Below are 24598 nucleotides of genomic sequence, written 5' to 3'. Positions count from 1 at the left end.
ATATCATCTGCACAGAGGGAAAGCCTTCGGGGATATGGAGAGACTCCATGGGATCTGGAGTCAGGAGGTAGGGAAAGAAATCTCATAGGAAACATGGGAGGATATATGGGGGAATGTAAAGAAAGTTTCATATGTAATAAAACAAGCAATGCAATTGAAGATTCTTCACAGGGCCCATATGGCACCAGAGAGGTTAGCAAAGTTTAAGAATGGATCTTCTCCCAAGATGACCCAACAGTAAAATCAGCATAGGCACCTTTACACATCGCTTCTGGTCCTGCTACAAGATTCAAGGATACATATAAATAGAAAGCAAGAATTATCAGCGGTGCTTCGCCTGATGCCCACCGAACATATTACCTAGTAGGGTGACGAAACGTCTAGAGATGAACCTTCCAACTCAGCGAGCAAACCTACATCCATTATCTGACAAGTATGGTGCACCATGGAACAGAGCAATTTTAGAAGGCCCTTTCTAAATTACATAGACATGGACCTATCTGCAGAACTGATTAGGGCCTTTATATAGCCACAAGGGCCGTATATGGTGATCAGGGTGGGGGGAGCTAGTAAATACAGGTATAATAACTGTTGCTCCTGTGGACGGTAGCTTCGGTGGAAGCGTGGCGAATGGAGTAATGTAATGTAGTGCAATGTAATGTAATTTAATATTATTGGATTGTAATTTAATTTAATACTATTTCATTTAATTTGAATTTATTTTAATTTGGGTTAAGTTAAACAGATATGAGATGATTGTATCTTGAAAAGTAGAGGGCAGTTTATTATAATGTGATATCATTTCTACACTTCTGTACTTTTATAACTTTTTGTTCTTTTGGTAAAAGAGTAAAACTTTTTCTGTAAATATATATAAAAAAAGACTGCCCAAAATACATAGTTAAAATGCAGACTTTAAACTGAGGTCTCAGCTTCCCTGTTAGTTAGCTGTAAAAGACCGAGGAGGAAAAAGTGAGGAGTGCAGATGCTGGAGATCAGAGCTGAAAATGTGTTACAGGAAAAGCGCAGCAGGTCAGGCAGCATCCATAGAGCAGGAGAATCGACATTTTGGGCATGAGCCCTTCCTGAAGAAGGGCTCATGCCCGAAATGTCGATTCTCTGCTCTTTGGATGCTGCCTGACCTGCTGCGCTTTTCCAGCAACACATTTTCAGCTGTAAAAGACTCTGATATGGTTTAAATCAGGAGCAAGTGTACATTCCAGGTATCCTAACCAATATTTATCTCTCAACTGACATATAATCAAAAACAGATTATCTGGTCATTACTACATTAATTGTTTATTTAAATGCCGTGGTAGTGTCCCTACCCTGACCTAGGAAGCCCAGATTCAGGTCTCACTTGCTCCAGAGATCTGTAGTAACATCCATGAACAGGGTGATTAGAAAACGGTGGGTGGCACAGTGGTTAGCACTGCTGCCTCACAGCGCCTGAGACCCGGGTTCAATTCCTGACTCAGGCGACTGACTGTGTGGAGTTTGCACGTTCTCCCCGTGTCTGCGTGGGTTTCCTCCGGGTGCTCCGGTTTCCTCCCACAGTCCAAAGATGTGCGGGTCAGGTGAATTGGCCATGCTAAATTGCCCGTAGTGTTAGGTAAGGGGTAAATGTAAGGGTATGGGTGGGTTGCGCTTCGGGGGGTCGGTGTGGACTTGTTGGGTCGAAGGGCCTGTTTCCACACTGTAAGTAATCTAAAAAAAAACATCCACATTGCTGTTTATTTGAGACCACTTGTGATGTATTAGTAGCATCCCTGTCTGTGAATTATGAAGCCTAGGTTCAAATCCCATGTAATCGAGATGTAGCTAATAACATCTCTGAACAGGTTGCTTAGCATTGCTGTTTGTGGGATTAGCTGTGAGCAAATTGGCTATTGCGTTTTTGACATTACAACAATGCCTGATTACAAAAGTCATTAATTAGCTGCAGAAGTGCATCCTGAGATAATGACTGGCACTATGTAGCAAGAACAAATTTGTACTTTATATGTAAAGTCCAACCTTTGGTCTGTATATGGCAGAAGTTGGTAAATTTTGTACAAGGTTCTTGGCCATTTGGCACAAGAGATTCATGGTTTAGATTTTTAGAAAATGAAGTGCAAATCTTAACATTCAGGCTCTTAGGTTAGAAGAGCTATAGTTGAAATCTCTACCAAATTTAAAATGATTCTAATTTTGTACACAGGAGGATCTTGCTGCAGAGAAGAAAAAGCAGGCAGTAGTAGAACAAGTGTTGGTGGATCAGCTTTCCAGGTAGGAAAGAGTAAGGCCACCTTTCAGAAAGACCTGGCAAGAATGCTTTTGAGATAGCATTGCTTTAACTAATAATTCTTTTGGGTTCTTGCTCTGTGCTTTATCTACTTTCCGCTACTGTGAAGGAATGTTAATTCTGCTGCAATTCAATTTAATCATTTTTAAATGTTGAAAGGAATGCTAAAGTGGGTACTTGTGAAAGATAAGTTGAAGTGGCTTTATGATGTGTACAAATACTCTTAGGGAGTAAGATGAGTAACACATTCTCCACATATATGCAGATAGGTATTTCACATTGCATTGCAGCGGTAACACCAATGTGGTTGGTATTCGTTTCTTAAAAAATTATTTATTCACGGGACCTTGCCCTCACTGCAGGGGCAGCGTTTATTGACCAACTCTAAGTGTCCTTGAGAAGATAGTTATGAGCTCTATTTTTGAGTACAACTGAATGGTTTGTTAAGCTGCTTCATTGCTGTGGGTCTGGAGACACAGGAAAGCCATACAGGGCTTGCAAAGCAGATCTCCTGCCCGAAATCAAAGACTGTAATGAAGTAGAGGGATATTTGTGACAATCTGGGACTATCGTTTTAGTCCAACTTTGTTTAATTAACTGAATTTAAATTCCACAGCTGCTCTGGTGGAATTTGGATTCTTAACTCTTTTGATTATTTATCCAAGCCTCTGGATCACTGCTCCCTAACATCATCACTCCACTGCTGTAGTTGTACAAAATATTTGATTAATATAGCTCACAAGTCACTTGTGTAAGTCAGGTAATTTACTGTTATAAAAACATCTTATCTTTTATGAAATGCCTTTAACTTATTCAAACATCCTAAAGTGCTTTTTGAGCATAATCAGACTAAAATTGATATTGAATTATATAATATTAAGACAGATCAATAAAAGCTGGATTTACAAGAATGGTTCCAACTATGAAGGATTTCAGTCAAATGGATAGATTGGAAAAATTGAGGTTGTGCTTCCTTGGAGAAAAGGAGATTGAGAAGTGATTTAATAGAAGTGCTTAAAATCATGAGGGCTCTAGATAGTGTAGATGGAGGTACATTGTTCCCCTTGATGGAAAAGTCAAGAACTGGAGAGGACAGATTTAAGGTGACTGGCAAAAGAATCAAAGGCAGCATGGGAAGAATGTTTTCAAGTAGCCAGTGGTTAGCATCTGGAATTCACAGCCTGAAGGTGGTGAAGGCAGGCACGATTTGGAGCATTCAGAAGGGAGTTGGATAAGCACCTTGAGAGACAGTTTGCAGGGCTACAGGTAAAATCTGGGATAGTGGGACATAGCATGTACATGATGGACTGAATGATCTCCTATTCATTCTGGGATTCTGATCCATAAAGGTAAAAAGACAGCGGTTTGGGAAGGAAACTTAGCGCTTGAGATTTAGATAGCTGAAGACATAGTTTGGTGAAGGAGGTGAAAGACAACAGATTTGGGAGTGTATTTGGTAAAATTCTACTCCTTGTGTAAATAGTTAGAAAATGAACTTTTTCAAAGAGGAACAGAAATAGTATCACTATTATAATTCTGAAATAGCTGTGAAGTTTAGTGAGAGAGGGGAGGAGTTGTAGTCAATTCTGTAATCTATTTCACCAGACTGCTAGACCATCTTTATTATTTGCATTGCAGATATCAGTTGAAAGCCATTTTTTAGTGATCCACATATGCTGTAAGCTGGAAAGAAGGGTAACTGTTTTGAATAATTAAGAAAAGAAGCAAGAATTTAAAGCTTCTTTTGCTTCAGGAATTTTAAGTAAAGTTTCAGATTTAAAATATTAACCAGCACTAGTCTGCAAAGTATATTTGTTGGTGGTATTCATTGTAATGTTTATTTGGCTATTGCCCTGTACAATTAGTAGGAGTGATCGCTGCATAGTCATTGTGGAGATGAAGTCCCTCCTTCACATTGCGGATATCCTCCATCATTGTGTTTTAGACTTCAAAGTGGATCTAGCATCTCAAAACTGGTATGTATGAGGTGCTGTGGGCCACCACTAGCAACCAAAGAATTATATTCAAGAACAATCAGTTACCTCTTGGCCTGGAATATTCATGAGGTAACTGATTGTTCTTGAGTACTCTCTACCATTGTCATCAAATTTGATTCAATGAAGAGGGCAGGAGGGCATGCCAAGAGCAGCACAAGGTATAAACCTGGTGAAGCTGCAATACAGGACTACGTGCATACCAGATGACAAAAACAGCAAATGATAGATAGGGCTGAGCGTTTCCACAACCAATAGATGAGATCTACACTCTGCAGGCCCACCACGTCTTGCCATGAATGATGGTGGATAATTAAACTACTAATAGGTTGTTATACACATATATTTCCATTCTCAGTTACGGGAGAGCTCAAAAGAAACATTTGCATCCATCCATCAGTCATAAGTGCTGAGTGGACAGCCTACCCTGGCCTCGAATGAATATCCCCAGCAACACTGATGCCAGTCTTCAACAAATTTGATTTACTCTATGTCTAGAAATGGCTGAACACACTTGATGTTGCAAATGATTACATGACAATAATACTGAAAACTTAGAGTCATAGAGTTGTACTGCATGGAAACAGACCCTTTGGTCCAACTTGTCCTTGCTAACCAGACATTCTAAATTAGTCTAGTCCCATTTGCCAGCATTTGGCCCATATCTTTTAAACCTTTTCTATTCCTGTACCCATCCAGATGTCTTTTATAGGTAATTGTACCACCATCCGCCACTTTGTTTGGCAGCTCATTCCACACATGTACCACCCTCTGCATAAAAAAGTTGCCTCTCAGGTCCCTTTTAAATCTTTCTCCTCTCACCTTAAAGCTATGCCCTCTAGTTTCATGTTTCAGAAAATGTCTAGTCTTGTCCTTGGTCAGGCTGTTTCTTCACACTTTGGCACTGATGTGTATGGGAAAGGTATGTCCCGTGTACAAAATACAGGACAAATCCAATCTAGCTCAAAGTAAGATGATTGAGATTGTTGGAGTCCAATCATCTCACCTTTGGATATTAGTGCAGGGAATTCCTCAGGGTGGTGTCCTAGGTCTAATCAACTTAAGCTGTTTCATCAGCAACTTTCCCTCCATCATAAAGTCGGATGTAGTGATGGCGCTGATTACACTTTAGGCCAGTCAATGATACCCATACCTACATTCCGTCACCAAATAAAATATTTTGAAGGTTATTATTTTTGAAAACTTCTTAGTATTTCACAATATCACTTGGATAGCTTGTCAACAAAACAATCAGCCACCTTTTTATCCTTTCTTTAAATTTTCCACAAAATCTCAATTTTTTTTCATGTGCCTCATCTTCTCTCCCTTCTCTCCATTTTGATCCATCAACTTAACCAACCTTGTGGTCACTCCATCCAATCTTCCCCTTTTCTGGTTTACTTAATTTCATAACTGGTCATAAAAGATTCTTCAGTGTTTCTCTACATTGCAGCCATAATTTTATTAAAAGTTATTGATGAATTATCAAGCCGCTGTAACATCTGATTATTTCCTTCCAATAAAGGGCAGTTATCAGTGATCCTGGACAAGATGTAGGCACCACAGATCTGAGACAGCAGCAAACTATTCTTCCTGGTCTTGGCTCTGCACCCCTGCGCTTCAAAAGTAGAAAATTACATCAAACCAGGTTTGCATTTATGGAATATTTTAAGACTGAATTGAATTCTTTATATCTGCCATTTGTGAATCTCATGCACTGCCACCTTTGTGTCAGGAGGTGTTTGGTCATGTCTCACTTGGGGACTTGAATATTTAATCTAGGCTAATACATCTTGCTGTACTAAGGGAGTTCTGCAGTGAGGTACTATCTTTTACGGATATTAAACCAAAGTTTTCATGAAAACCTCCTGGGTGGACAGTAAAATATCCTATTGTAGTACTTCGAAGAAGCACAAAAGGATTACCTCCAGTTTTCTGACTGATATTCATTCCACAACCAGCAAATCCAACAGATTTTCTGGCCATTATCACATCGCTATTTCTGGGGCCTTACTATGTCCAAATTATTTCCTTCATTACAGTAGTGACTACACTCAAAAACAAAAGTGTTTAATTGAGTATAAAGTTTTTTGGTACCTCCTGAGATTGTCCAAGACTCTTCACAGGAATGTTGTCAAACAAAATTTGACAGGGTGCCACACTAAGGTGATAGTAGGACACAGCTTAAACAGAGATAGGTTTTTGAAATGTCTTGAAGGAAGTGAAAGAAGTAAAGATGAAGGAAGATTTAGAAAATTCTAGTGTTCAGGGCCCAGGTGGCAGAAGATCCAGCCACCCTGAAGTAATGATATTAGGTATGACGAGGTCTCTTAAAAATCTCGCCAACGTGGATTGATAGTGACACAACTTCATGATTGTAAGATAATGCTACTGTATGTATGTAAAGGAAATGGCCTGAATTTCATCATTGCTTGCACTCTCCTTTAGACAGTACAATTTCAAGCTCAACTCCTCATTGACCAATGATACTAGCTCCAGGGGAGATTAGATTAGATTAGATTCCCTACAGTATGGATACAGGCCCTTCTGTCCAACTAGTCCACACTGACCCTCCGAAGAGCAACTCACCCAGACTAACTCCTCATATTTATCCCTGACTAATGCATCTAACTCTATGGGCAATTTAACATGACCAATTCACCTAAATTGAACATCTTTGGACTGTGGGAGGAAACCGGAGTACCCGGAGGAAACCCACACAGACACGGGGAGAATGTGCACACTCCGATGTGAGATGTGAGAAATGCAGAGAACTCTGTGGCCATTTTCAAGGAAAAATAGATTCATGCTCCCCAAAAAGACAATGAAGGATATTATACAATTAGAAGTAAAGCATTACTAACTAACTTCTCCCTCTGTTCTGTGTAATCTCAATATACTCAAACATGGGGTTTTCGAAACATGGCAAAAAAGCTGTTATACATTGGACTGGTCCCAAAGATGAAAAGATGGTTTCTTAACTCCTCCCTGTTTCTCTTGTTTTATAAACAACACTCCACTTTGGTTTGCACTTACAAATTACAGTTGGCAAATTTCCTTCCCTTTAGGACATTTGTGAACCAGATGGGGTTTTTACAACAATCAGTAACAATCACCATTAGATTAGTTTTTAATTCCACATTTCATTGAATTCAAATTTCACCATCTGCCATTATGAGCCCATGCTCCCAGAACAATGTCCTGGAGTTCTGAATTACTAGTCTAGTATATTACTAGTTCAGTCCACTATACCAATCCATCACCTCCATCTCATCTTCACATACTTATCCAGGTTCCTGTAATAATATCCAAGTTATCTGCCTCAATTACTACCAAGTTAAAAATCACACAACACCAGGTTAGAGTCCAACAGGTTTATTTGGAAGCACTAGCTTTTGGAGTGCTGTTCCTTCATAAGGTGATTGTGGAGAATAAGATTGTAAGACTCAGCATTTATAGCAAAAGTTTACAGTGTGATGTAACTGAAATTATATATTGAAAAAGAGCTGAATTGTTTTCAATATATGATTTCAGTTTCATCACACTGTAAACTTTTGCTATAAATTATGTGTCTTACAATCTTCTTCATCAGGTGATTGTGGAGAATGAGCAGCACTCCAAAAGCTAGTGCTTCCAAATAAATCTGTTGGATTATAACCTGGTGTTGTGTGATTTTTAACTTTGTACACCCTGATCCAACACTGGCATCTCCAAACCAATTACTACCTGTCGTAATGAGTCCCATAGTGTACCCATTCTCTTGATCAAAGAGATTTCTCCTGAAATCCTTCATTGAATTTATCATTGATATTTATTGCCTCAATAGGGTAAAAACAAGTTCAACATTGACGGAAAATGTGCTGTCAAACAAGCTGCGCTTCGATGCCCGGATCATTTCAAGGTATATTTTATCAAATTCAAGTGTATTTTAAAGAGTTGATGTGAATGTGTCCTGGTATTTTCAGAAAATGTGAACAGCAATTTAAGCAACAGTTGAATGCTGTTTTGGGAGTAATGGATAAATAAACTAGGTTGACCAGAATAACCTCCCTCATCATGAAGGAAGGGAACAGATTAGGTAGAAACTGTTTCCAGTAATTGAGAAGACCAGAATGAGACTCAAATGGAAGATGTTTGGGACAGAGAACACAAGAAATGTTTTACCTAAAAAGAAACAGAGTTAATGTTGAGATGAATGCCGTTCTTCTTCAGGAATTGTCTAGAGTCTACAGAACGATATAGACAGGTTAGGAAGGTTAAATGACTGGATAAAATCTTGGTATAGAATATACTGTGGGAAAATGCGAGATTATGCACTTTAGTAGGAAGAGTAGAAGAGCTGGACATTATTTAAATGGGGAAACTGCAAAAAGCTCTGAAAGTGATGGATTTGGGGTCCTGGTACATGAAAACAAAAAGTTTACAATCAAGTTCAGTGGGTAATGGGGAAGGCAAATGGACTGTTGGCCTTTATTTCAAAGGGAATGGTGTCTGAGATGGGAGAGATACTAAATTAATATTTTGCTCAGTTTATCTTTAGGTAAGACTTTTCTTTGATTGCGGTCCCAAATATCTTCCATTCTAGTCTCCTCAGTTACTGGAAACTATATAATCTGTTCCCTTCCTTCATGATGAGCATTTAATGTAGACAAAGACATGGAGGCTAAGGAACTTGGGGGAAATAAACATTCATGTCTTGAAAACAATCCACATTACAGAAGAGGAGGTGCTTGAGGTCTTAAAAAACATAAAGCTGGATGAATCTCCTGGACCTGATCAAGGTATACCAGGACGTTGTAGGAAGCTAAGGAAGAAATTGTAGGGCTACAAGCAAAGATATTTCTGTCATCTGTAGCCACGGTTGAGATGCCAGAGGACTGGAAGGTGGCTAATGTTGCGCCTTTATTTAAGAAAGGCTGTTAGGAGAAACCTGGAAACTGTGGACTGGTGAATCTGACATCAATGGTGGGTAAGAGTTGAAAACATGGTGCTGGAAAACACAGCAGGCCAGGCAGCATCCGAGGAGCAGGAGAATAGACATTTTGAGCATAAGCCCTTCTTCAGGAATGAGGCTGGTGTGCCAAGCGGGCTGAGATAAAAGGTATCATCCTCCGTCATTTCCACCACCTCCAAGCAGACCCCACCACCAGGGATATATTGCCCTCACCACCCCTATCAGCGTTCCGGAGAGACCACTCCCTCCGCGACTCCTTCGTCAGGTCCACACCACCCACCAACCCAACCTCCACTCCCGGCACCTTCCCCTGCAACCGCAAGAAGTGCAAAATTTGTGCCCACACCTCCCCCCTCACCTCCCTCCAAGGCCCCAATGGATCCTTCCATATCCGTCGCAGATTCACTTGCACCTCCATGCACGTCATTTACTGCATCCGCTGCACCGATGTGGTCTCCTCTATATTGGGGAGACAGGCCATCTACTTGCGGAATATTTCAGGGAACACCTCTGGTACATCTGTACCAACCAACCCAACTGTCCCGTAGCTGAACACTTTAACTCCCCCTCCCACTCTGCCAAGGACGTGCAGGTCCTTGGCCTCCTCCATTGCCAGACCCTGACCACACAACTCCTGGAGGAAAAGCGCCTCATCTTCAGCCTAGGAACCCTCCAACCACACGGGATGAATGTAGGTTTCTCCAGCTTCCTCATTTTCCCTCGCCCCACCTTACCTCAGTTCCAACGTCTGGATTCAGCACCGCCCTCTTGACCTGCAATCCTCCTCCTGACCTCTCCGCCTCCACCCCCTCTCCGGCCTATCACCCTCACCTCCTTCCACCTATCGTATTCCCAGCACTCATCCCCCAAATTTCCTCCCCCCTACCTTTTATCTCAACCTGCTTGGCACACCAGCCTCATTCCTGAAGAAGGACTTATGCCCAAGACTTCAATTCTCCTGCTCCTCGGATGCTGCCTGGCCTGCTGTGTTTTCCAGCACCACATTTTCAACTCTGGTCTCCAGCATCTGCAGTCCTCACTTTCTCCTAATTAATGGTGGGTAAGTTGGAGGGGATTCTGAGAGAAAGGATTTACATGTATTTGGAGAGGCAAAGACTGATTAGGGATAGTCGGCAAGGCGTTGTGTATGGAAACAGTGTCCCACAAACTTAAGTGAGTGGCAGAGCAAGCTCGAAGGGCCTACTGTTGTACGATGTTTGAATGCTGATTGCGTGGATGAAGAACCTGCCTACTTTGTATGTATTTTTTCTTCAAACAGGAATGGGCGGGATGCGTGCAGAGAACTAATTGGTTTCTTCTTTGCATTTGATAAGTCTCTTACAGTGTACGAACATCGTCAGTTTGGGAAAAACAGGTATGTCTTCTCATGTCAGACAGCAGGGCCACAGGAAATAACTATTTAGATCCATGATTATACTGAATGATCTACTCCTATTTCTCACGTTCTTAACTCAGATTAGATGGTGCACAAGTGTGTCTGACCTGTACTGGTGGTGATCTAGTTCAGTCTGTTTGGAGATGCATCTGGTTTGTTTTTCTTCTTTTGACCTATGTGGCAAATATCTGAAATTGCATTTTTTTTAAAAAACTGAAGCTGCACTTCCAATCAAATACATTTTACAACTGAGAGTAGGTGTGACCTTTGTAATTCAAGCTTATCTGGAAAGACAGTTAATACTTTCTATGCAATTTGCGCCTTTCACAACCTTAGGATGCCCCAAAGCACTTCATAGCTAATTAAGTAATTTTAGAGTGTCTGTTTTTGGGGAGCCATGGTAATAATTTGTAACATCTATCTTAGCGACTGATATTCAGTAATAAATTATGTCCAAGAGACTGAAAGACCACCCCCCCCCCACTCTTCAAAATAGTAATTTGTGCTTTTTTACAATCACTTCGGAGAGCAGATAGGCTGTCGGATTAACATCTCATCTAAAACTTGGCACTTTTGACCGTTTCCCCTCACACAGTGCTGCGCTGCTGTCTTAATCCATATTTTCTCTTGGATTCCTTGAAGGGACACTCTTAACAGGTGCACAGTCTGAAGACAGCATCCCAGAACTGAATCAAGATTTTTTTTTCAATGCTGAACACAAAAGACAACTGCAAGAGACTATACCACACCTAACTAGAGAAACCAGACTGAACGCACAAAGTAATCTGTGGTAGTGTGCCCTTGGCAAACAATTCACCTTTCGTTTGTCTTTGGAGTATGAGGGTTTTCTTCACTATTTATGCCCATCTCGCTTCAGATGATGATTAAGACAACCCCTTTTCAAGCAAGAGATGGTCTAGAAGGACAAAGGCAGAAAATGCATAGGAACATTACTATTTGCACATTCCCCTCCAAGTCTGTTATGGACCAGACCATACTTCCTTCAAGTATTTCAAAGAGATAGCTTAGACATCAACTTTTCTCTTATATAAAGGCGTGTAAGGTGCTGTGTTCCAGATTTAATTCAATTGGTTACACTACTCTGCTTTAAACAAAACACTACCGTTAAAGTACAAACAAACAAAATTGGAATAACTTAATGCTATTGGAGAATTTAACAGAATAATAGATGATTTAACTGCTAAACAGCAACTGTTCCAATATAGTAACATCCCATAAACACACCCTTATCAAAGACAAAGTCAGTAAAACAGATTGTCTCACATGAGAAAGTGAAAATTTCAGCTTTTTACTGTAGCAGGCAGTGATATATGGCAGCTTTAACACCTCAAAAGCTAAACTACTCCTGCTTCTGTGACTCCACCCATTCATGCTGCTTCTATTGTTCCAATTTAAAAAAAGCTAAGACTTCACAAGCAGTTTACTTTATTGGCTATGAATAGCTTGTAACCAGTGGGTCAAAACCACTCTTTTAAAAAAAGACAAAGCCATAGTATTGTCATAAACCAGACACCTTCCTAACTTGGAACTACTTTACCATTCCTTCTCTATTGCTGGATCAAAATCTGTAACTCCTTCCCTAAAAGCACCATGAGTGTACCTATAACCCAAGACTGCAATGATTCAGAAGGAATACCCACCACCAAGTTATTGAGGGCAATTAGGCCATAATTTTTGCCCAGTCCTAACTGGTGATGCTTGATCTTCTTGTAATTCCCCTGGAATTTACTTCTGGAATCTACTCCTGGAATCTTTTATGATTTGAAACAAGGCACACGGCTGATCTGTTACACATTCCCTTTGTCTACTTTGAACTGTGTTACAATGAATAGTGTGCCTTCACCTTGCACTTCTGAAAAGTGGAAACACTCCTCAAAGGATATGTAGAAGTTTTGGCACTTAGCAGTGATCTGTATATTTAGACTCAGCTTTGATAATGATGTTCCTTTAACTCTGACTTCCTGAAAGTAAAAATTAGGATTTTTTTTTCAGGACAAAAGCTCTACCATTCATTCAAAGGGGCATTTACTGTCATCAGTGTGGTAGGCGAAAGGGAAGACAGTATGATGTTGGCGATTTCTATGTGGTAGGTATCAGAATCCTAAACATTACAGCATAGAAACAAGTTATCATTTCTACATAACTGTGTTTTTTGGTAATTCTCATATCATCTTCCCTTTTTCAGTTCATACTGCAATCTATTTATATTAATTTGCTTTTCAAATAACTGTCCAGTTCCATCTGAAAATAATTATTGCTTCAACAATGGTTTTATGGCAGGTAATCCCATATTTTGGCTTATGTAGCTTCTGAAATTTCTCCTTGTCCCTGGTGCCACCCCAGTGATTTCATCCAGATTTCAACCTTTTTCATTGCTTTGCTGTTGTCTGCAAAGATATGCACAGTCCTTCACCTCCAGGCTAAATAAGAAATAGAATCTTAAACAGCTCCTATCATAACTTGAAAACACTTTAAAGCCATTCTATTTGAAGCCTAGTGGTTATTTTGAAACGAAGCATCAAATGCATGTCGGAAGCTTACTCAAAGAGAATGTGCTCATCGTGATTTAATCTATTTTGACAATAAGAGTTAAGAAATAAAATATTGGCCAGGACATTTGGAATAACTTCTCTTCAAAATAGTGTCATTGGGTCTGTAGGTTGACCTGAGAAGACTGATAGGGTTGTACCTTGTTTTTGTGTACAGTGTTAAATTTTTAAATTTCTTTATTTTCTCTGCCAGGGTACAAATCTAACCTTCCTGACTTCACAGCATGTTAGTCTCCCAGCAAGTATCCAAGAGAAACGGTTATTAATCTTACGGATCATTGAGATTGATGAAATTGCAAAGATTTCATTGCTGTAAGTACTTGAAGAACCTCCTATTACCAGTTTTTACAAAACTCAATAAAGGAGTAATAAGTTGTGGTGATAGATAAAGCAAACTCCTCAGGATGGTTTTAAGGGACTTTAAACATGTGGAGATCACTCTATCCAGAATGGAGTCTACGTTTGACCATCAAAATAGATAGTCTGACACACAATTAAAATGATTGGGAGTAACTCTGTTTAGATAGTAGTTTCCTTTTGAAGACACTCCTTAAAAACTACCTCTATAGCACCCCAAAGCAGGGATAGTCTACTCTAATAATGTGAGTTTGCCTCCAACAAAGTGTATTTACCTAATACAGGATTGCTTATGCCATCACCCACAACATGAGAAACAAGGCAAAAATATTATGGTATTTAAGAATCCAGCACAAATTTATTACAGCCAATTATTACACAATACAGTATTTTTCATTTGTACGCATGTGTCTCGGTGTATAAACTAGTATATTATGACACGTTTCCCAGTGGACTTGTTTGTTATAACACACTCCCAGCAGAGTGTCATGCTTCATATGGTTCAAGATAAGCTGGAATGTGAGACCTTTTAAGTGCTCAGATTACATACTGAACATACTTATTATGTCATGACATGACTTTTAAGTGTACTGACCACATCACAGAACACAGTATCGGATGACAAAGATATGAATATCAGCATGGTTAGTCTGCGTAATATTGTGGGGATGGAAGAAGACAGTCTTGATAGTGAATGGTGAACATGGGGTTTGAGGCTCATCTTGGAGTTAATATATAAAACCAGGCCAGAATGCTGCAGAGGTCAGATTTGATCATGGTAGCACAATCTAATGATACTGGTCTGGATTACTAGACCAGACTAATGCAGCTGGTGGAATTATAATTCAATAAATTAATAAAGTTTTAATAAAATTATAGTCTAATCAATAAATGGATTGAATTATTGTAAAAGCTTTCCTCAATTGTTGTAAAAATTCATCTTGTCCACTGATGGCCTTCAGGGAGAAATCTGCCATGTTTATTCTGTCTGGCCTACATGTGGTTGACGTTTGCCTTCTGAAATCCAGCAACAAGTCAGAGTTGCATTAACCTGGTTAAGGAAAAAGCACTGTGAGCCCTTCCTGATGAAGGACTTATGCCTAAAATGTCGACTCCGTTGGTGCTTTTCCAGCACCACACTCTTCAACTCTGATCTCCAGCATCTGCAGTCCTCATTTTCTCCTGAGTGTGCCTATGCCTCATTGACTGCTGCACTTCAAGAAGGTGGCTCACACTTTCTCAAGGGATGTTGGAGTGGGAAATGATCATTCTCATGAAAAGGTTCAAAAACACTAGTAGTGAAGATTGCAATTAAATTAGTAGTTAGCATGGTTAGTCTGTCTACTCCACCACAAGACCTCCAGTGGGAGGTCTTGTGGTGGAGTGGGAGGCTATCTTGAGTTGGAAACTATAGGTTTAAGCCCCACTCTAGGACTTTGTGGTCGCAGAAAGTGCATTTATGATTCACACAAACACCACAAGACGATAAAGACGGGTCAGTCAGATGGGCTGAACAAAAGTAATTGAAATTTAATCATGAAATGTGTAAGGTGATGCTTGGTGGACTGACAAGATGAGAAAGGAAACATTTGACAGTAGGATACTATGAAGTACAGAGGATCAGAGGGGCTTTGATGTGCATGTCCATAGATCCTTGAAGACAGCAGGATAAATGGATAAAGAAGGCGTATAGGATACTTGCCTTTATTGGGCAAGCCATTAAGTACAAGATCAAGAAGGTTATGATGGAGCTGTATGTAATGTTAGGCCACCGCTGTGTGCAGTACTGATCACTCCAAGAAGGACATCATTGCACAGAAAGGGTACAAAGGAGATTCATCAAGATGGTGCCTGTGCTGGAACTATTCAGATATGAAGAGAGACTAGATAGGGTGGGGTTGTTTTCCTTAGGGCATGGAAGGCTAAAGGGGATCTTATTGTGATATACAAAGTTCTGATTAGAATGGACAGGCTAGGTACAGAGAGCTTTACTCCTTAATAAAAGGGTCAATCACCAAGGGCTAAGCTTTAAGCTAAGAAGCAGGAGGTTTAGAGGGAATGTGGGGGAAAACACTTTTCACCTAAACGATTGTGAGTATCCAGAACTTACTGCCAAAAAGGTAGTAGAGATGGGAGCTCTATTTAGATGAGCACTTGAATCAGTACACAAGGCTACAGGCCAAGTGTTGAGAAATGGGATTAGAATACAGAGGAACCTCGATTATCTGAAGAACACAGGTGGGGAGTGTTTTGTTTGGTTAATTGAATTCCAGATAATCGAATGCTGGATAACACAGCTTAGCCAAGCATCGGGACCTTGCGATCTCACTGGATAGTCCGACATTCGGATAATCGAGTTTCCTCTAATAGATGTTTGATCACAGGCGTGATGGTCTCAAGGATCTTGTTCTGTGTTGTAAAATCTCTATGGCTGTATGACTCAGATTGAGTATCAACTTGTAAATCCTTCCAACGCACAAACTATTGGCTGGTGGTAAGAACAGTAGATTTCTGGTCAGCTATCCTAACAAAGTAGTGGCAAACACCGCACCAACGCACAAGTCTACAAAAAGAAATCCAATTACTGTGGATACTGGAAATCTGAAAAAATAAAGCACAAATCTGGCAGCATCTGTAGAGAGTGAGACTTAGCATTTCGTATCCAAAATTACTCTTCTTCACAACTCCAAAGATTACTCAAATTCTGAAGCAGTGTCATTTCCCTCATCCTCCTCCCATCTCCATATGTGCTGCCAAACTTGTTGTGTTTCTCTTGCATTTTGTTTCTACTGCAGACGTCTGTAGTCACCAACTATACACCACCTGTAATTCAGGGCATGACCCTGGAGAGAAAATGTGTGCTAAAATATGAAGAATCATTTTGAACTGCAGCTACGAAATGCATACAGTAGTCTGCTTTTGTTTGATTTTAAAATACAGCTTTTTTTCTCTTAATTTGCAACAGGACTGGCAGCAATCCAGCTTTCACTCAACAAGAGATTGATGACAGAAATACCATTTTATCTGTGCAAGGTGAAAATCAAAGTACACATTCGTGATGCAAAAACAGTAAATTTCTGCAACCGAACTGACCATTAGCTTTTATCTTTGACATTCATTAGCTTGTAAATGCAGTGTTTATTTTTATCAACCTAAAATCCTTTAATTATAAAAGCAAAATATTGAGGATGCTGAATCAAAACAAATTAATACTGGAGATATATTCAGCAACTCAGCAGTGGCAGTGTCTGTGGAGAAAGAAACACAATTAATGTTTTAAGTTTGACATGACTATGATATAGAATATATTCTGAAGAAGAGCTATATTGGATGTTAACTCTGTTCCTCTCTCCACTGATGATGTCAGACCTGCTGAATTTCTCCAGTACTTCCTGTTTATATAACCGTTTTCATTATGATACTTTTCTTCAGGTGTAAGTTCAATATTTTTTCTATAAAGAACAACTATTTCATTTTTGACTAGCTACATCATATAGGAAGAGGTTAACCAATGTTGAGGAACATGTATTACTCTGTGTGCTTCACATTCTGCATAATTTGATGTTATAAAAGTAGAAAAGATGTGAAACCTCACCGCAGACTGTTCGAATTCTTGGTCTTGTGGATTGTTCAAGCAAATTTCTTCTCATCTCTGTCTTAAATGGGAGAATCCTTACTCTGAGATTATGCCCCGGTCCAAGTTACTCTCACAAGGGGAAACAACCTCTCCACATCTACCTGTGAAGCCCTCTACCAATCTTGTGTTTCAATGAGGTCTCCTCTTACTCTCCTAAATTCCAATGAGTACAGGCCCAACCTATTCAACCTCTCCTCATAACACGGTCCCTCCATCCTTGGGATCAACCTAGTAAACCTTTTCTGGACTCTCTCCAGAAATGTGACTACACGATCTGAGGTTTCATGCACAGTTGGTGATGTCTGTGCCTCTGAATGAGGAACTCTGGGTATGAATTCCAATCCTACCTCCAGACTTGATGACATAAGAAGGTGCATTCATAAAATGGCCAAACAGGTTGAGCATCAACCTCCCATTCCTTCCAACACACATCAACGGCAGGTGCTAAGATCAAGTGAGAGTCCTGGTCAGCCAATGCTTGGAAAGAACACTGAAGGTTTTATTATCACTATTCAAAGTTCCAGGCCACAACATACACGTGAAGAATACATGTTGCAATTACAACTCAGATACTGAGTGAACTGTAACTCCACTAGATCTATCCTGTGCCTTAGCTGTTATGAGCAGTTTGCTCATCTTTAGTTGACTTCTCTGCTATAGTTACCAAGATTCTTGTTGGGACCTAACCAAGCAACCCAGGTTAGCAATTAAACCTTTCAACTGTATGACTTTGATTCACGACTTCTGAGCACAATAGTTGGAGAGCTGCAAGTATTCCTGATAAATTAAATTGAAAGGAAATATGATCATCAAAAGCTTTACCACGCACAGAAATTCAAATTGAAATTTCTTTTTGTTGCTCAAAAATAAGGACTGATGAAAGAAAAACTTGTGAAGAGAGGGGTTCGCACTATGACTGGTTTGGTGAAATTTTTTCACCAGCATGATCAGTGTGGAGGTGGTGTGCTGTCGAAAATGGAAATAAAACAGGGTCTGACGGAGTTCCACTTGGAGCTAGCTGACAAGGTCAGACAAACTTTATTTATTCTACACCTCTAACTTAATTGAAGCATCTTAGAATGTTTAAAACAGGGGCAATTATTTGACACTGAACTATATAAGGAGTTGTAAGAACAGGCGACTCACAGTTAGGTCAAAGATGTAGTCTCTCAGGAACATTTTAAAGTTGGAGTGACGGAGGTACAAAGAATTACAGTGGGAAACTTTTTTTATTCACCCACATGATATGGGGATCTTTGGCTTAGCTAGTATTTAGCACCCATCTCTAATTAGCCAGAAGCAGTTACAACTCAACCACATTGCTGTGGGTGTGGAGACACATGTAAACCAGACCAGGCAGTATGGATGGCAGTTTTACTTCCCTCAAGGACTTAAGTGAATCCAGATGGATTTTCCCTGACAATCGACATTGGTTTCAGTCATCATTAGACCCTCAATCCCTGAGTCTTTATTGTATTCAAATGCCACCATCTGCCATGGTGCCCAGAACATTAGCTGAGTTTCTAGATTAAATAGTTTCGTGATAATGCCACTTGGTCACTGGTTTGGTGAAGCATTTTCATGGGCACAATCAGTGTGGAGGTGATGTCCTGCAGAAAATGGGACTAAAACAGGGTCTACTAAATTGGAGAACTTAGAGTCTAGGCAGTTGGTGGTATGGCCGCTACCAGAAATGCAAAGAAAATCAGGGGTACGCCAGTGGCCAGAGTTACAGGAGCACAGATATCTTGACAGGTTGAAGGAGATTATAGAGGGGAGAGGGACAAAGCCGTGGAGGGATTTGAAAATGAATATAAGAATGTCAAAATCTAACCCATGTTGGGTAGAGTGCCAATGTCAATCACAACACAGAATTGATTGGTAATTGGCACTTGCTAGCAGAATTTTATATTATCTCTTTAGTGCTTATGGAGGGAGATAGTGTTTGTTTGTGAGCTGAAAAGGTGAATGTAATGTGGCTGCATTGTAAATGCTATATTGCAATACAAAAGCACTTTTATTTTAATGCAATCACATTAGCAAAGCTGGCATTTGTAGACCATCCCTAAGTTGTTCCAAGATTTGATGTATCTGGAAGAGCTTGGAATCCCATTTCAGTTAGAAATCAAGAGTCCACCCCAATTATTGTAAAACTGGAGTAAATCTCAATTATTGTAAAACCTGAATCATGTATAGGCCACACTTTACAACCGTGACAAGTTTCCTTCTTTAAAGTTCATTTGCTTAAACATTTGGGTGCTTTACAACATTTTTACTAATAATAGCTCTTTATTTGCATGTTTCGGAGATGGAAATAAACCACTTAAATGACCAAACTGGGATTTGAATTGTGTTCTCTTGGTCATGTGCCCATTCTTCCAACATGTTGTAATAAAGTTGCTAGTGTTGTGCATGCACAGCTGTCCGTGCTTGTAGATTTCTTGGTAACATATAAATCATTTGCCTGACATCTACTCTTAAATCATGAAATGAATCTCTTTGAACAGGTAGCTTCAGTTCAAAAGGAAGAAATAAGTTTTCAAATTTCAAGTTGTAAATTAAAACAGCAACAATGTTTGTTGTGGAGATATAATTGAATTCTGAAACTTCATTAGTTTATTAATATAAACATTGGCATGGCCAGCAAAACTGGCCTGAACTTTTCAAGTTTTTTTTTAAAAATGCAAAGCAATCTCCTAAATAATCCAAAAGATTTACTCTGACACTAACAAATAGTAAATTGTTTGAGTAAATTCCTTCTCTGGAGGTGGACTTATTTGGTGATCTACTGGAATTTTGGAAACCAGCTCCAAAATTGGATTATTTAGTTTATCAGAAATTAGGATATTTAAAACTGTAGCATGCATTATAAATGTTGTCTGTTTTTGTAGGACTTTGAGTCTGTATGGGTTCTACTGGACCAGGGTGGTGATGGTGAAATAGACTATTACCAGTTTATTCAAGTCATCATTGGAGAAATGAACGAGTTTCGTAAAGCATTCGTTAGGAAGGTAAGGCAGTTAACTTTCTCAGTGTTACATTATTGGTATGTTAGAAGTGATGGACAATAAACTTGTGTCTAAGTCAAGCTTCTGTTCCTAAATAATAATCTATTGAGGGTTTACTTTCAGATATAAAACAACAGATTTCTAACTTCTACGTAATAAAGGTTTGCATTCATCTGATCCATTTTGCATTCTAGGATGCCTTGATAATGGACAGATGATAAACTAGTTCTAAAGAGTCATAAATTTGCTATCTTGTTGGCAAATGAAATCAGCAATTTACACAGAACGGGCTGCATAACTGGGTCAGGTGAAGCTTAATGCAAACAACATGAATTCTTCATAGCATTATCCATGACAATACCTTGACCAGTCAGTATCCCTTATTTTGGTTGAATAAGTTGTTGTGACCTTTTGAAATTTAGGACATTTACATTTGTCCTGGTGGGTGCAAGGTATTAAGCCTTGGCAATGTGTCTCTCTTGTCAGCAAGATTCAGCGGGAATTATTTTAGCTTGTACAATGGTGCAAAACCAGTAAAGTTGGATTCAACAAGATCAAGTGGGATGTTTAATGGCCAAAGGACAGAAAACTCTTTAAACTACCTGTTTTACGTTCCTGATAGCTGTAAGCTGAAAATTTCTTCCATGGCCACAACTGTGGTATAAAATAGGCAAAAGTGAGGACTGCAGATACTGGAAATCAGAGTCCAGAATAGAGTGGTGCTGGAAAAGCACAGCAGGTCAGGCAGCATCCGAGGAGCAGGAAAATCAATGTTTCGGGTCAGGAATGAAGGTTTAAACCAGGCCAATGGATGTCTAGTTCTGTATGGCAGAAAGTGTTTTATGGAATCTCAACCTGTATGTTACAGAAATCACCTCAAAAGAGGGCTATAGGTACCCTGCTAAATGTCAGCCGAAAACTCAAAACACACCTCTGCTCTCAATTTGATGGGATGTCAAGGATGTCAATTTTGACCTTAGGAGGGTTATTCTTAATGAGTTAATGGAAATGTGTAAAACCTGCCTGTGTTAGCTGGGTTAGCTTTCAGGATTGGAGCAGAAACGAAGATGAGAATTGCAGATGCCAGTCTTGGAGCGGGAGGTACAGGGACATGATGCAATAGGGGTAGCCGATTGAATATTTAGTGATGATAATCATTCTCACCACCAAGGTTATACTGAGGAGGCATTGTTCACCTTGAGGTGAACTAAAAACGAGTACAACTAGCATTTGTATTCTGTCAGGCTGCCTTGCTCTGAGATGTGGACCTCAGTCAGGACTGCTATATCAATAACAGAAGTTGCTGGGAAAGCTTGGCAGATCTGGCAACATCTGCTAAATCAATGTCTAGGGTAAAAAATGAGGTCTGCAGATGCTGGAGATCACAGTTGAAAATGTGTTGCTGGTTAAAGCATAGCAGGTCAGGCAGCATCCAAGGAATAGGAAATTCGACGTTTCGGGCATAAGCCCTTCATCAAGAATGAGCCCGAAACGTCGAATTTCCTAAATCAATGTCTAGTCTGGCTAGTTCGTAGGCCATCAGAGCTAAGCATCACTGGGGATGACTGTGGTCACCAGAGTTGAGCATTGTTCTCTCCTTCCAGTGCATAAGTTTCAGAATCTTCATTTCTTCTCTCTTTTTATGAAGTGAGGTTGTGACTTAGCATTTTGAGATGGCCAACTGCTTTAATTAAATATTACACTATATGTTTAAATCATGACTGTCCGTTTAAGACCAGGAGATTAATTTGCAATTAGTAAACACAGTCTGTGGGTCACTCAGAACTTAATCATTCTTTGGGGAAGTAACTGTAGATTAACAGTTGCTCTCAAGCATAGAACTTGAATCCAGTTGAGAGATGTTACCAAAGCTTTTCATCTTGCATGAAAAGATTATTAGGATAAGTGCAAGAATTCAAATTTTGAATGATCACAACAATTTAAACTCCACAAGAAAAGAATGCTGATTGGTTGGCATGTTGTTTGAAATTTTCCATTCTTGCATTTGTCCAGATGGAACACTTGCCACTTTAGGATTAAGCTGTATCAGTAATGAAGTATGCCAGAGGTGTATTTGAAACACAATTTTTAATATTAAAGAAATGATAGTTGTTTGCTTTGGAGGATATGTTATGGCAGCTTTTATCATTTTATCTTCACAGGCCTATATGAAGCTTGATCCAAATAAAACAGGCAGTGTTTCTGTGAACGACATTAGCAAGTTCTACAATGGAAGGAAACACCCGAAAGTCTTATTAGGTAATCAATGCTCATACAGTCAGAGAGCATGGAAACAGAACCTTTGATCCAACCAATCTATGCTGAACAGAAACTCAAACTAAACCAGTCCCACCTGCATGCTTCTGGCCCATAGCTCCCCAAACCTTCCTATTTGTATCTATTCAAATGTCTTTTAAATGTTGTAATTATACCTGCATCTGCCATATCCTCAGGAAGTTCATTCCACACATGAACCACCCTCTGTGTAAAAAATTTGCCTCTCATGCCTCTTTTAAATCTCTCCTCTCACGTTAAATGTGCCCCCTAGTCATGACATCTCCATCCTAGGAAAAAGACAACTGCCATTAACTCTATCTGTATCTCTCATTATTTTATAAACTTCTATCAGGTCATCTCTCAACCTCTTATGCTCCAGTGAAAAAAGTCCCAGCCTCTCTTTATATAACTCAAACCTTCTGCACCCAGCAACATCCTGGTAAATCTCTTCTGATTCCTCTTCAGTTTAATAACATCCTTCCTAAGGTCTCAAAAATATAGAAAATAGGAGCAGGAGTAGGTTATTGCCCATTGAGCCTGCTCCGCCATTCATTGTGGTCATAGCTGATTCTCTCCCTCAAAGCCGGACTTGCACTCTCTACCCATACCTCTTGTTGCCCTTAGTGTTAGTATTTCTGAAATAAATTCAGTAATTTGGCCTTCAGCCTTTTATGGTAGAGAATTCTGCATTCACCACCATATGAGGTAGTGTCCCAAACACCAATGATTTTGGAACACAATTTCGGACCTCAGTATATTGTGGAACTGAAGCAACAAGATGCCTTTGGTTCTCTTGCTTTACCCAACCATCCATTATGTCTTCATTGATGCTGGAATATCACCAGGGAAGGTAAGAAATCTTCTGGAGGTTGGCAGGGGGTGGGGGGAGAGCCACTGCATAGTTGCACATCTTCTAGACCTGGCATAGCATGGGAAGACATGAGTTTCTCCACACACGTCTCCTGGGCTCTGGTCCAAAATCATTACCTTTCCTATCATGTTGCAGGAGAATGTTCGGAGCAGCAAATTCGAACATCATTCCTGGACACATTACAGGAGAACTGCATCAATTCCGGAGAAGTCACTTACATTGAATTTGAAGCTTATTATGAGGGGATCAGCCTTGAAGTTGCAAATGATGAAGATTTTGCTAACATAATGAGGAATTGTTGGGCAGTATGAGACTGCAGAACTTAAGACAAAACTGGAATGTTCATTATTTCTGTGCAAGCTATTTTCCATCGATGTGCTTTTTACAAAAATGTGTTCAAGTTGATTGTTGTGAAAAATGTTTTGTGTTATTATAAGATCTTTGGATTTTCAGTCAAGGTGTAGGTATAATTAGGTTTTATAACCATATTTTATTTTTTGCAATATCCATCTTCACCGTAGATTTTCCAGTAAGGGAATATCAGAACCAATGCTAGAACCCAGCGTGAAGAAGGCAGCTTGCCCAATTTTCTGTCTGTTGTAAAAATGAAGTCTCAATCCTCATGGTTTCTGCTCTTCTACCTACTTGGTGAACTTGTTCTCATTGTAGATGCAGGACCAACAAAATATGTTCTAAATTGTAACAACAAATTTGTACTAATGTTTAATGCCTACAAACAGTCTGGCTGATTTTATGGTGTGTGCTTTATTTTTGGAGCATTTGAGGGGTGATGAGGGCAATTTGATCTTTACGTACAGCCACCAATAAATACCCTGTTCATGCTTTCAATTGTAAGCTCTTATTATGGTAAGCACTCCACTTCAGAAGTACTTACTTGACTGAACAGCAATCGGGATGCCCTGAGGTTGTGAAAGATGCTACATAAATTTAAATCTTGCTTCAAATGAATAAGTTTGAAGTACAGAATATGGAACAAAATCTATAAATTTTCAATGGCAAATTGATTGGCAGTTAGCCTCCTTGTTGTGTGAGTTGATAGGAATGTAGCCTCAGAATTATGATGACATCATCTGCTACACTTCCTTACAGTTGAAGCAGATTGTTTAGAACCACACTCTGTGTCACATATAAGGTTGTCACTTGTATGTGCTGAATGTCCCCTTGGAGTCTGAGTTTTCTGAAGATTGATCGATGCATATGGTTTCCTTTTCAGGCAAAAACTGCCAGAT

The 24598-nt window shown here is 39.6% G+C and overlaps 1 protein-coding gene across 6 annotated transcripts in view; it reads left to right on the top strand.

Moving 5' to 3' along the window:
* The window catches only part of caps2 (calcyphosine 2), a 47401-nt gene extending 23591 nt beyond the window's left edge, over positions 1-23810 (top strand). For all 6 annotated transcript variants that reach the window (XM_060839690.1, XM_060839689.1, XM_060839692.1 and 3 more), the window contains 11 exons: positions 2201-2268; positions 5804-5926; positions 8105-8179; positions 10512-10607; positions 12642-12735; positions 13392-13510; positions 16521-16588; positions 18064-18218; positions 20084-20203; positions 22363-22459; positions 23484-23810. In XM_060839690.1, the coding sequence (XP_060695673.1) occupies positions 2201-2268; positions 5804-5926; positions 8105-8179; positions 10512-10607; positions 12642-12735; positions 13392-13510; positions 16521-16588; positions 18064-18218; positions 20084-20203; positions 22363-22459; positions 23484-23659 (1191 nt within the window). In that variant the 3' untranslated portion in view covers positions 23660-23810. The remainder of the gene's footprint in view (positions 1-2200; positions 2269-5803; positions 5927-8104; positions 8180-10511; positions 10608-12641; positions 12736-13391; positions 13511-16520; positions 16589-18063; positions 18219-20083; positions 20204-22362; positions 22460-23483) is intronic.
* Positions 23811-24598: the final 788 nt, after the last annotated feature.

This window comes from Hemiscyllium ocellatum, chromosome 19 (assembly GCF_020745735.1).
Source record: "Hemiscyllium ocellatum isolate sHemOce1 chromosome 19, sHemOce1.pat.X.cur, whole genome shotgun sequence".
NCBI classification, from domain to species: domain Eukaryota; kingdom Metazoa; phylum Chordata; class Chondrichthyes; order Orectolobiformes; family Hemiscylliidae; genus Hemiscyllium; species Hemiscyllium ocellatum.
This window is presented reverse-complemented; position numbering and strand designations above follow the sequence as displayed.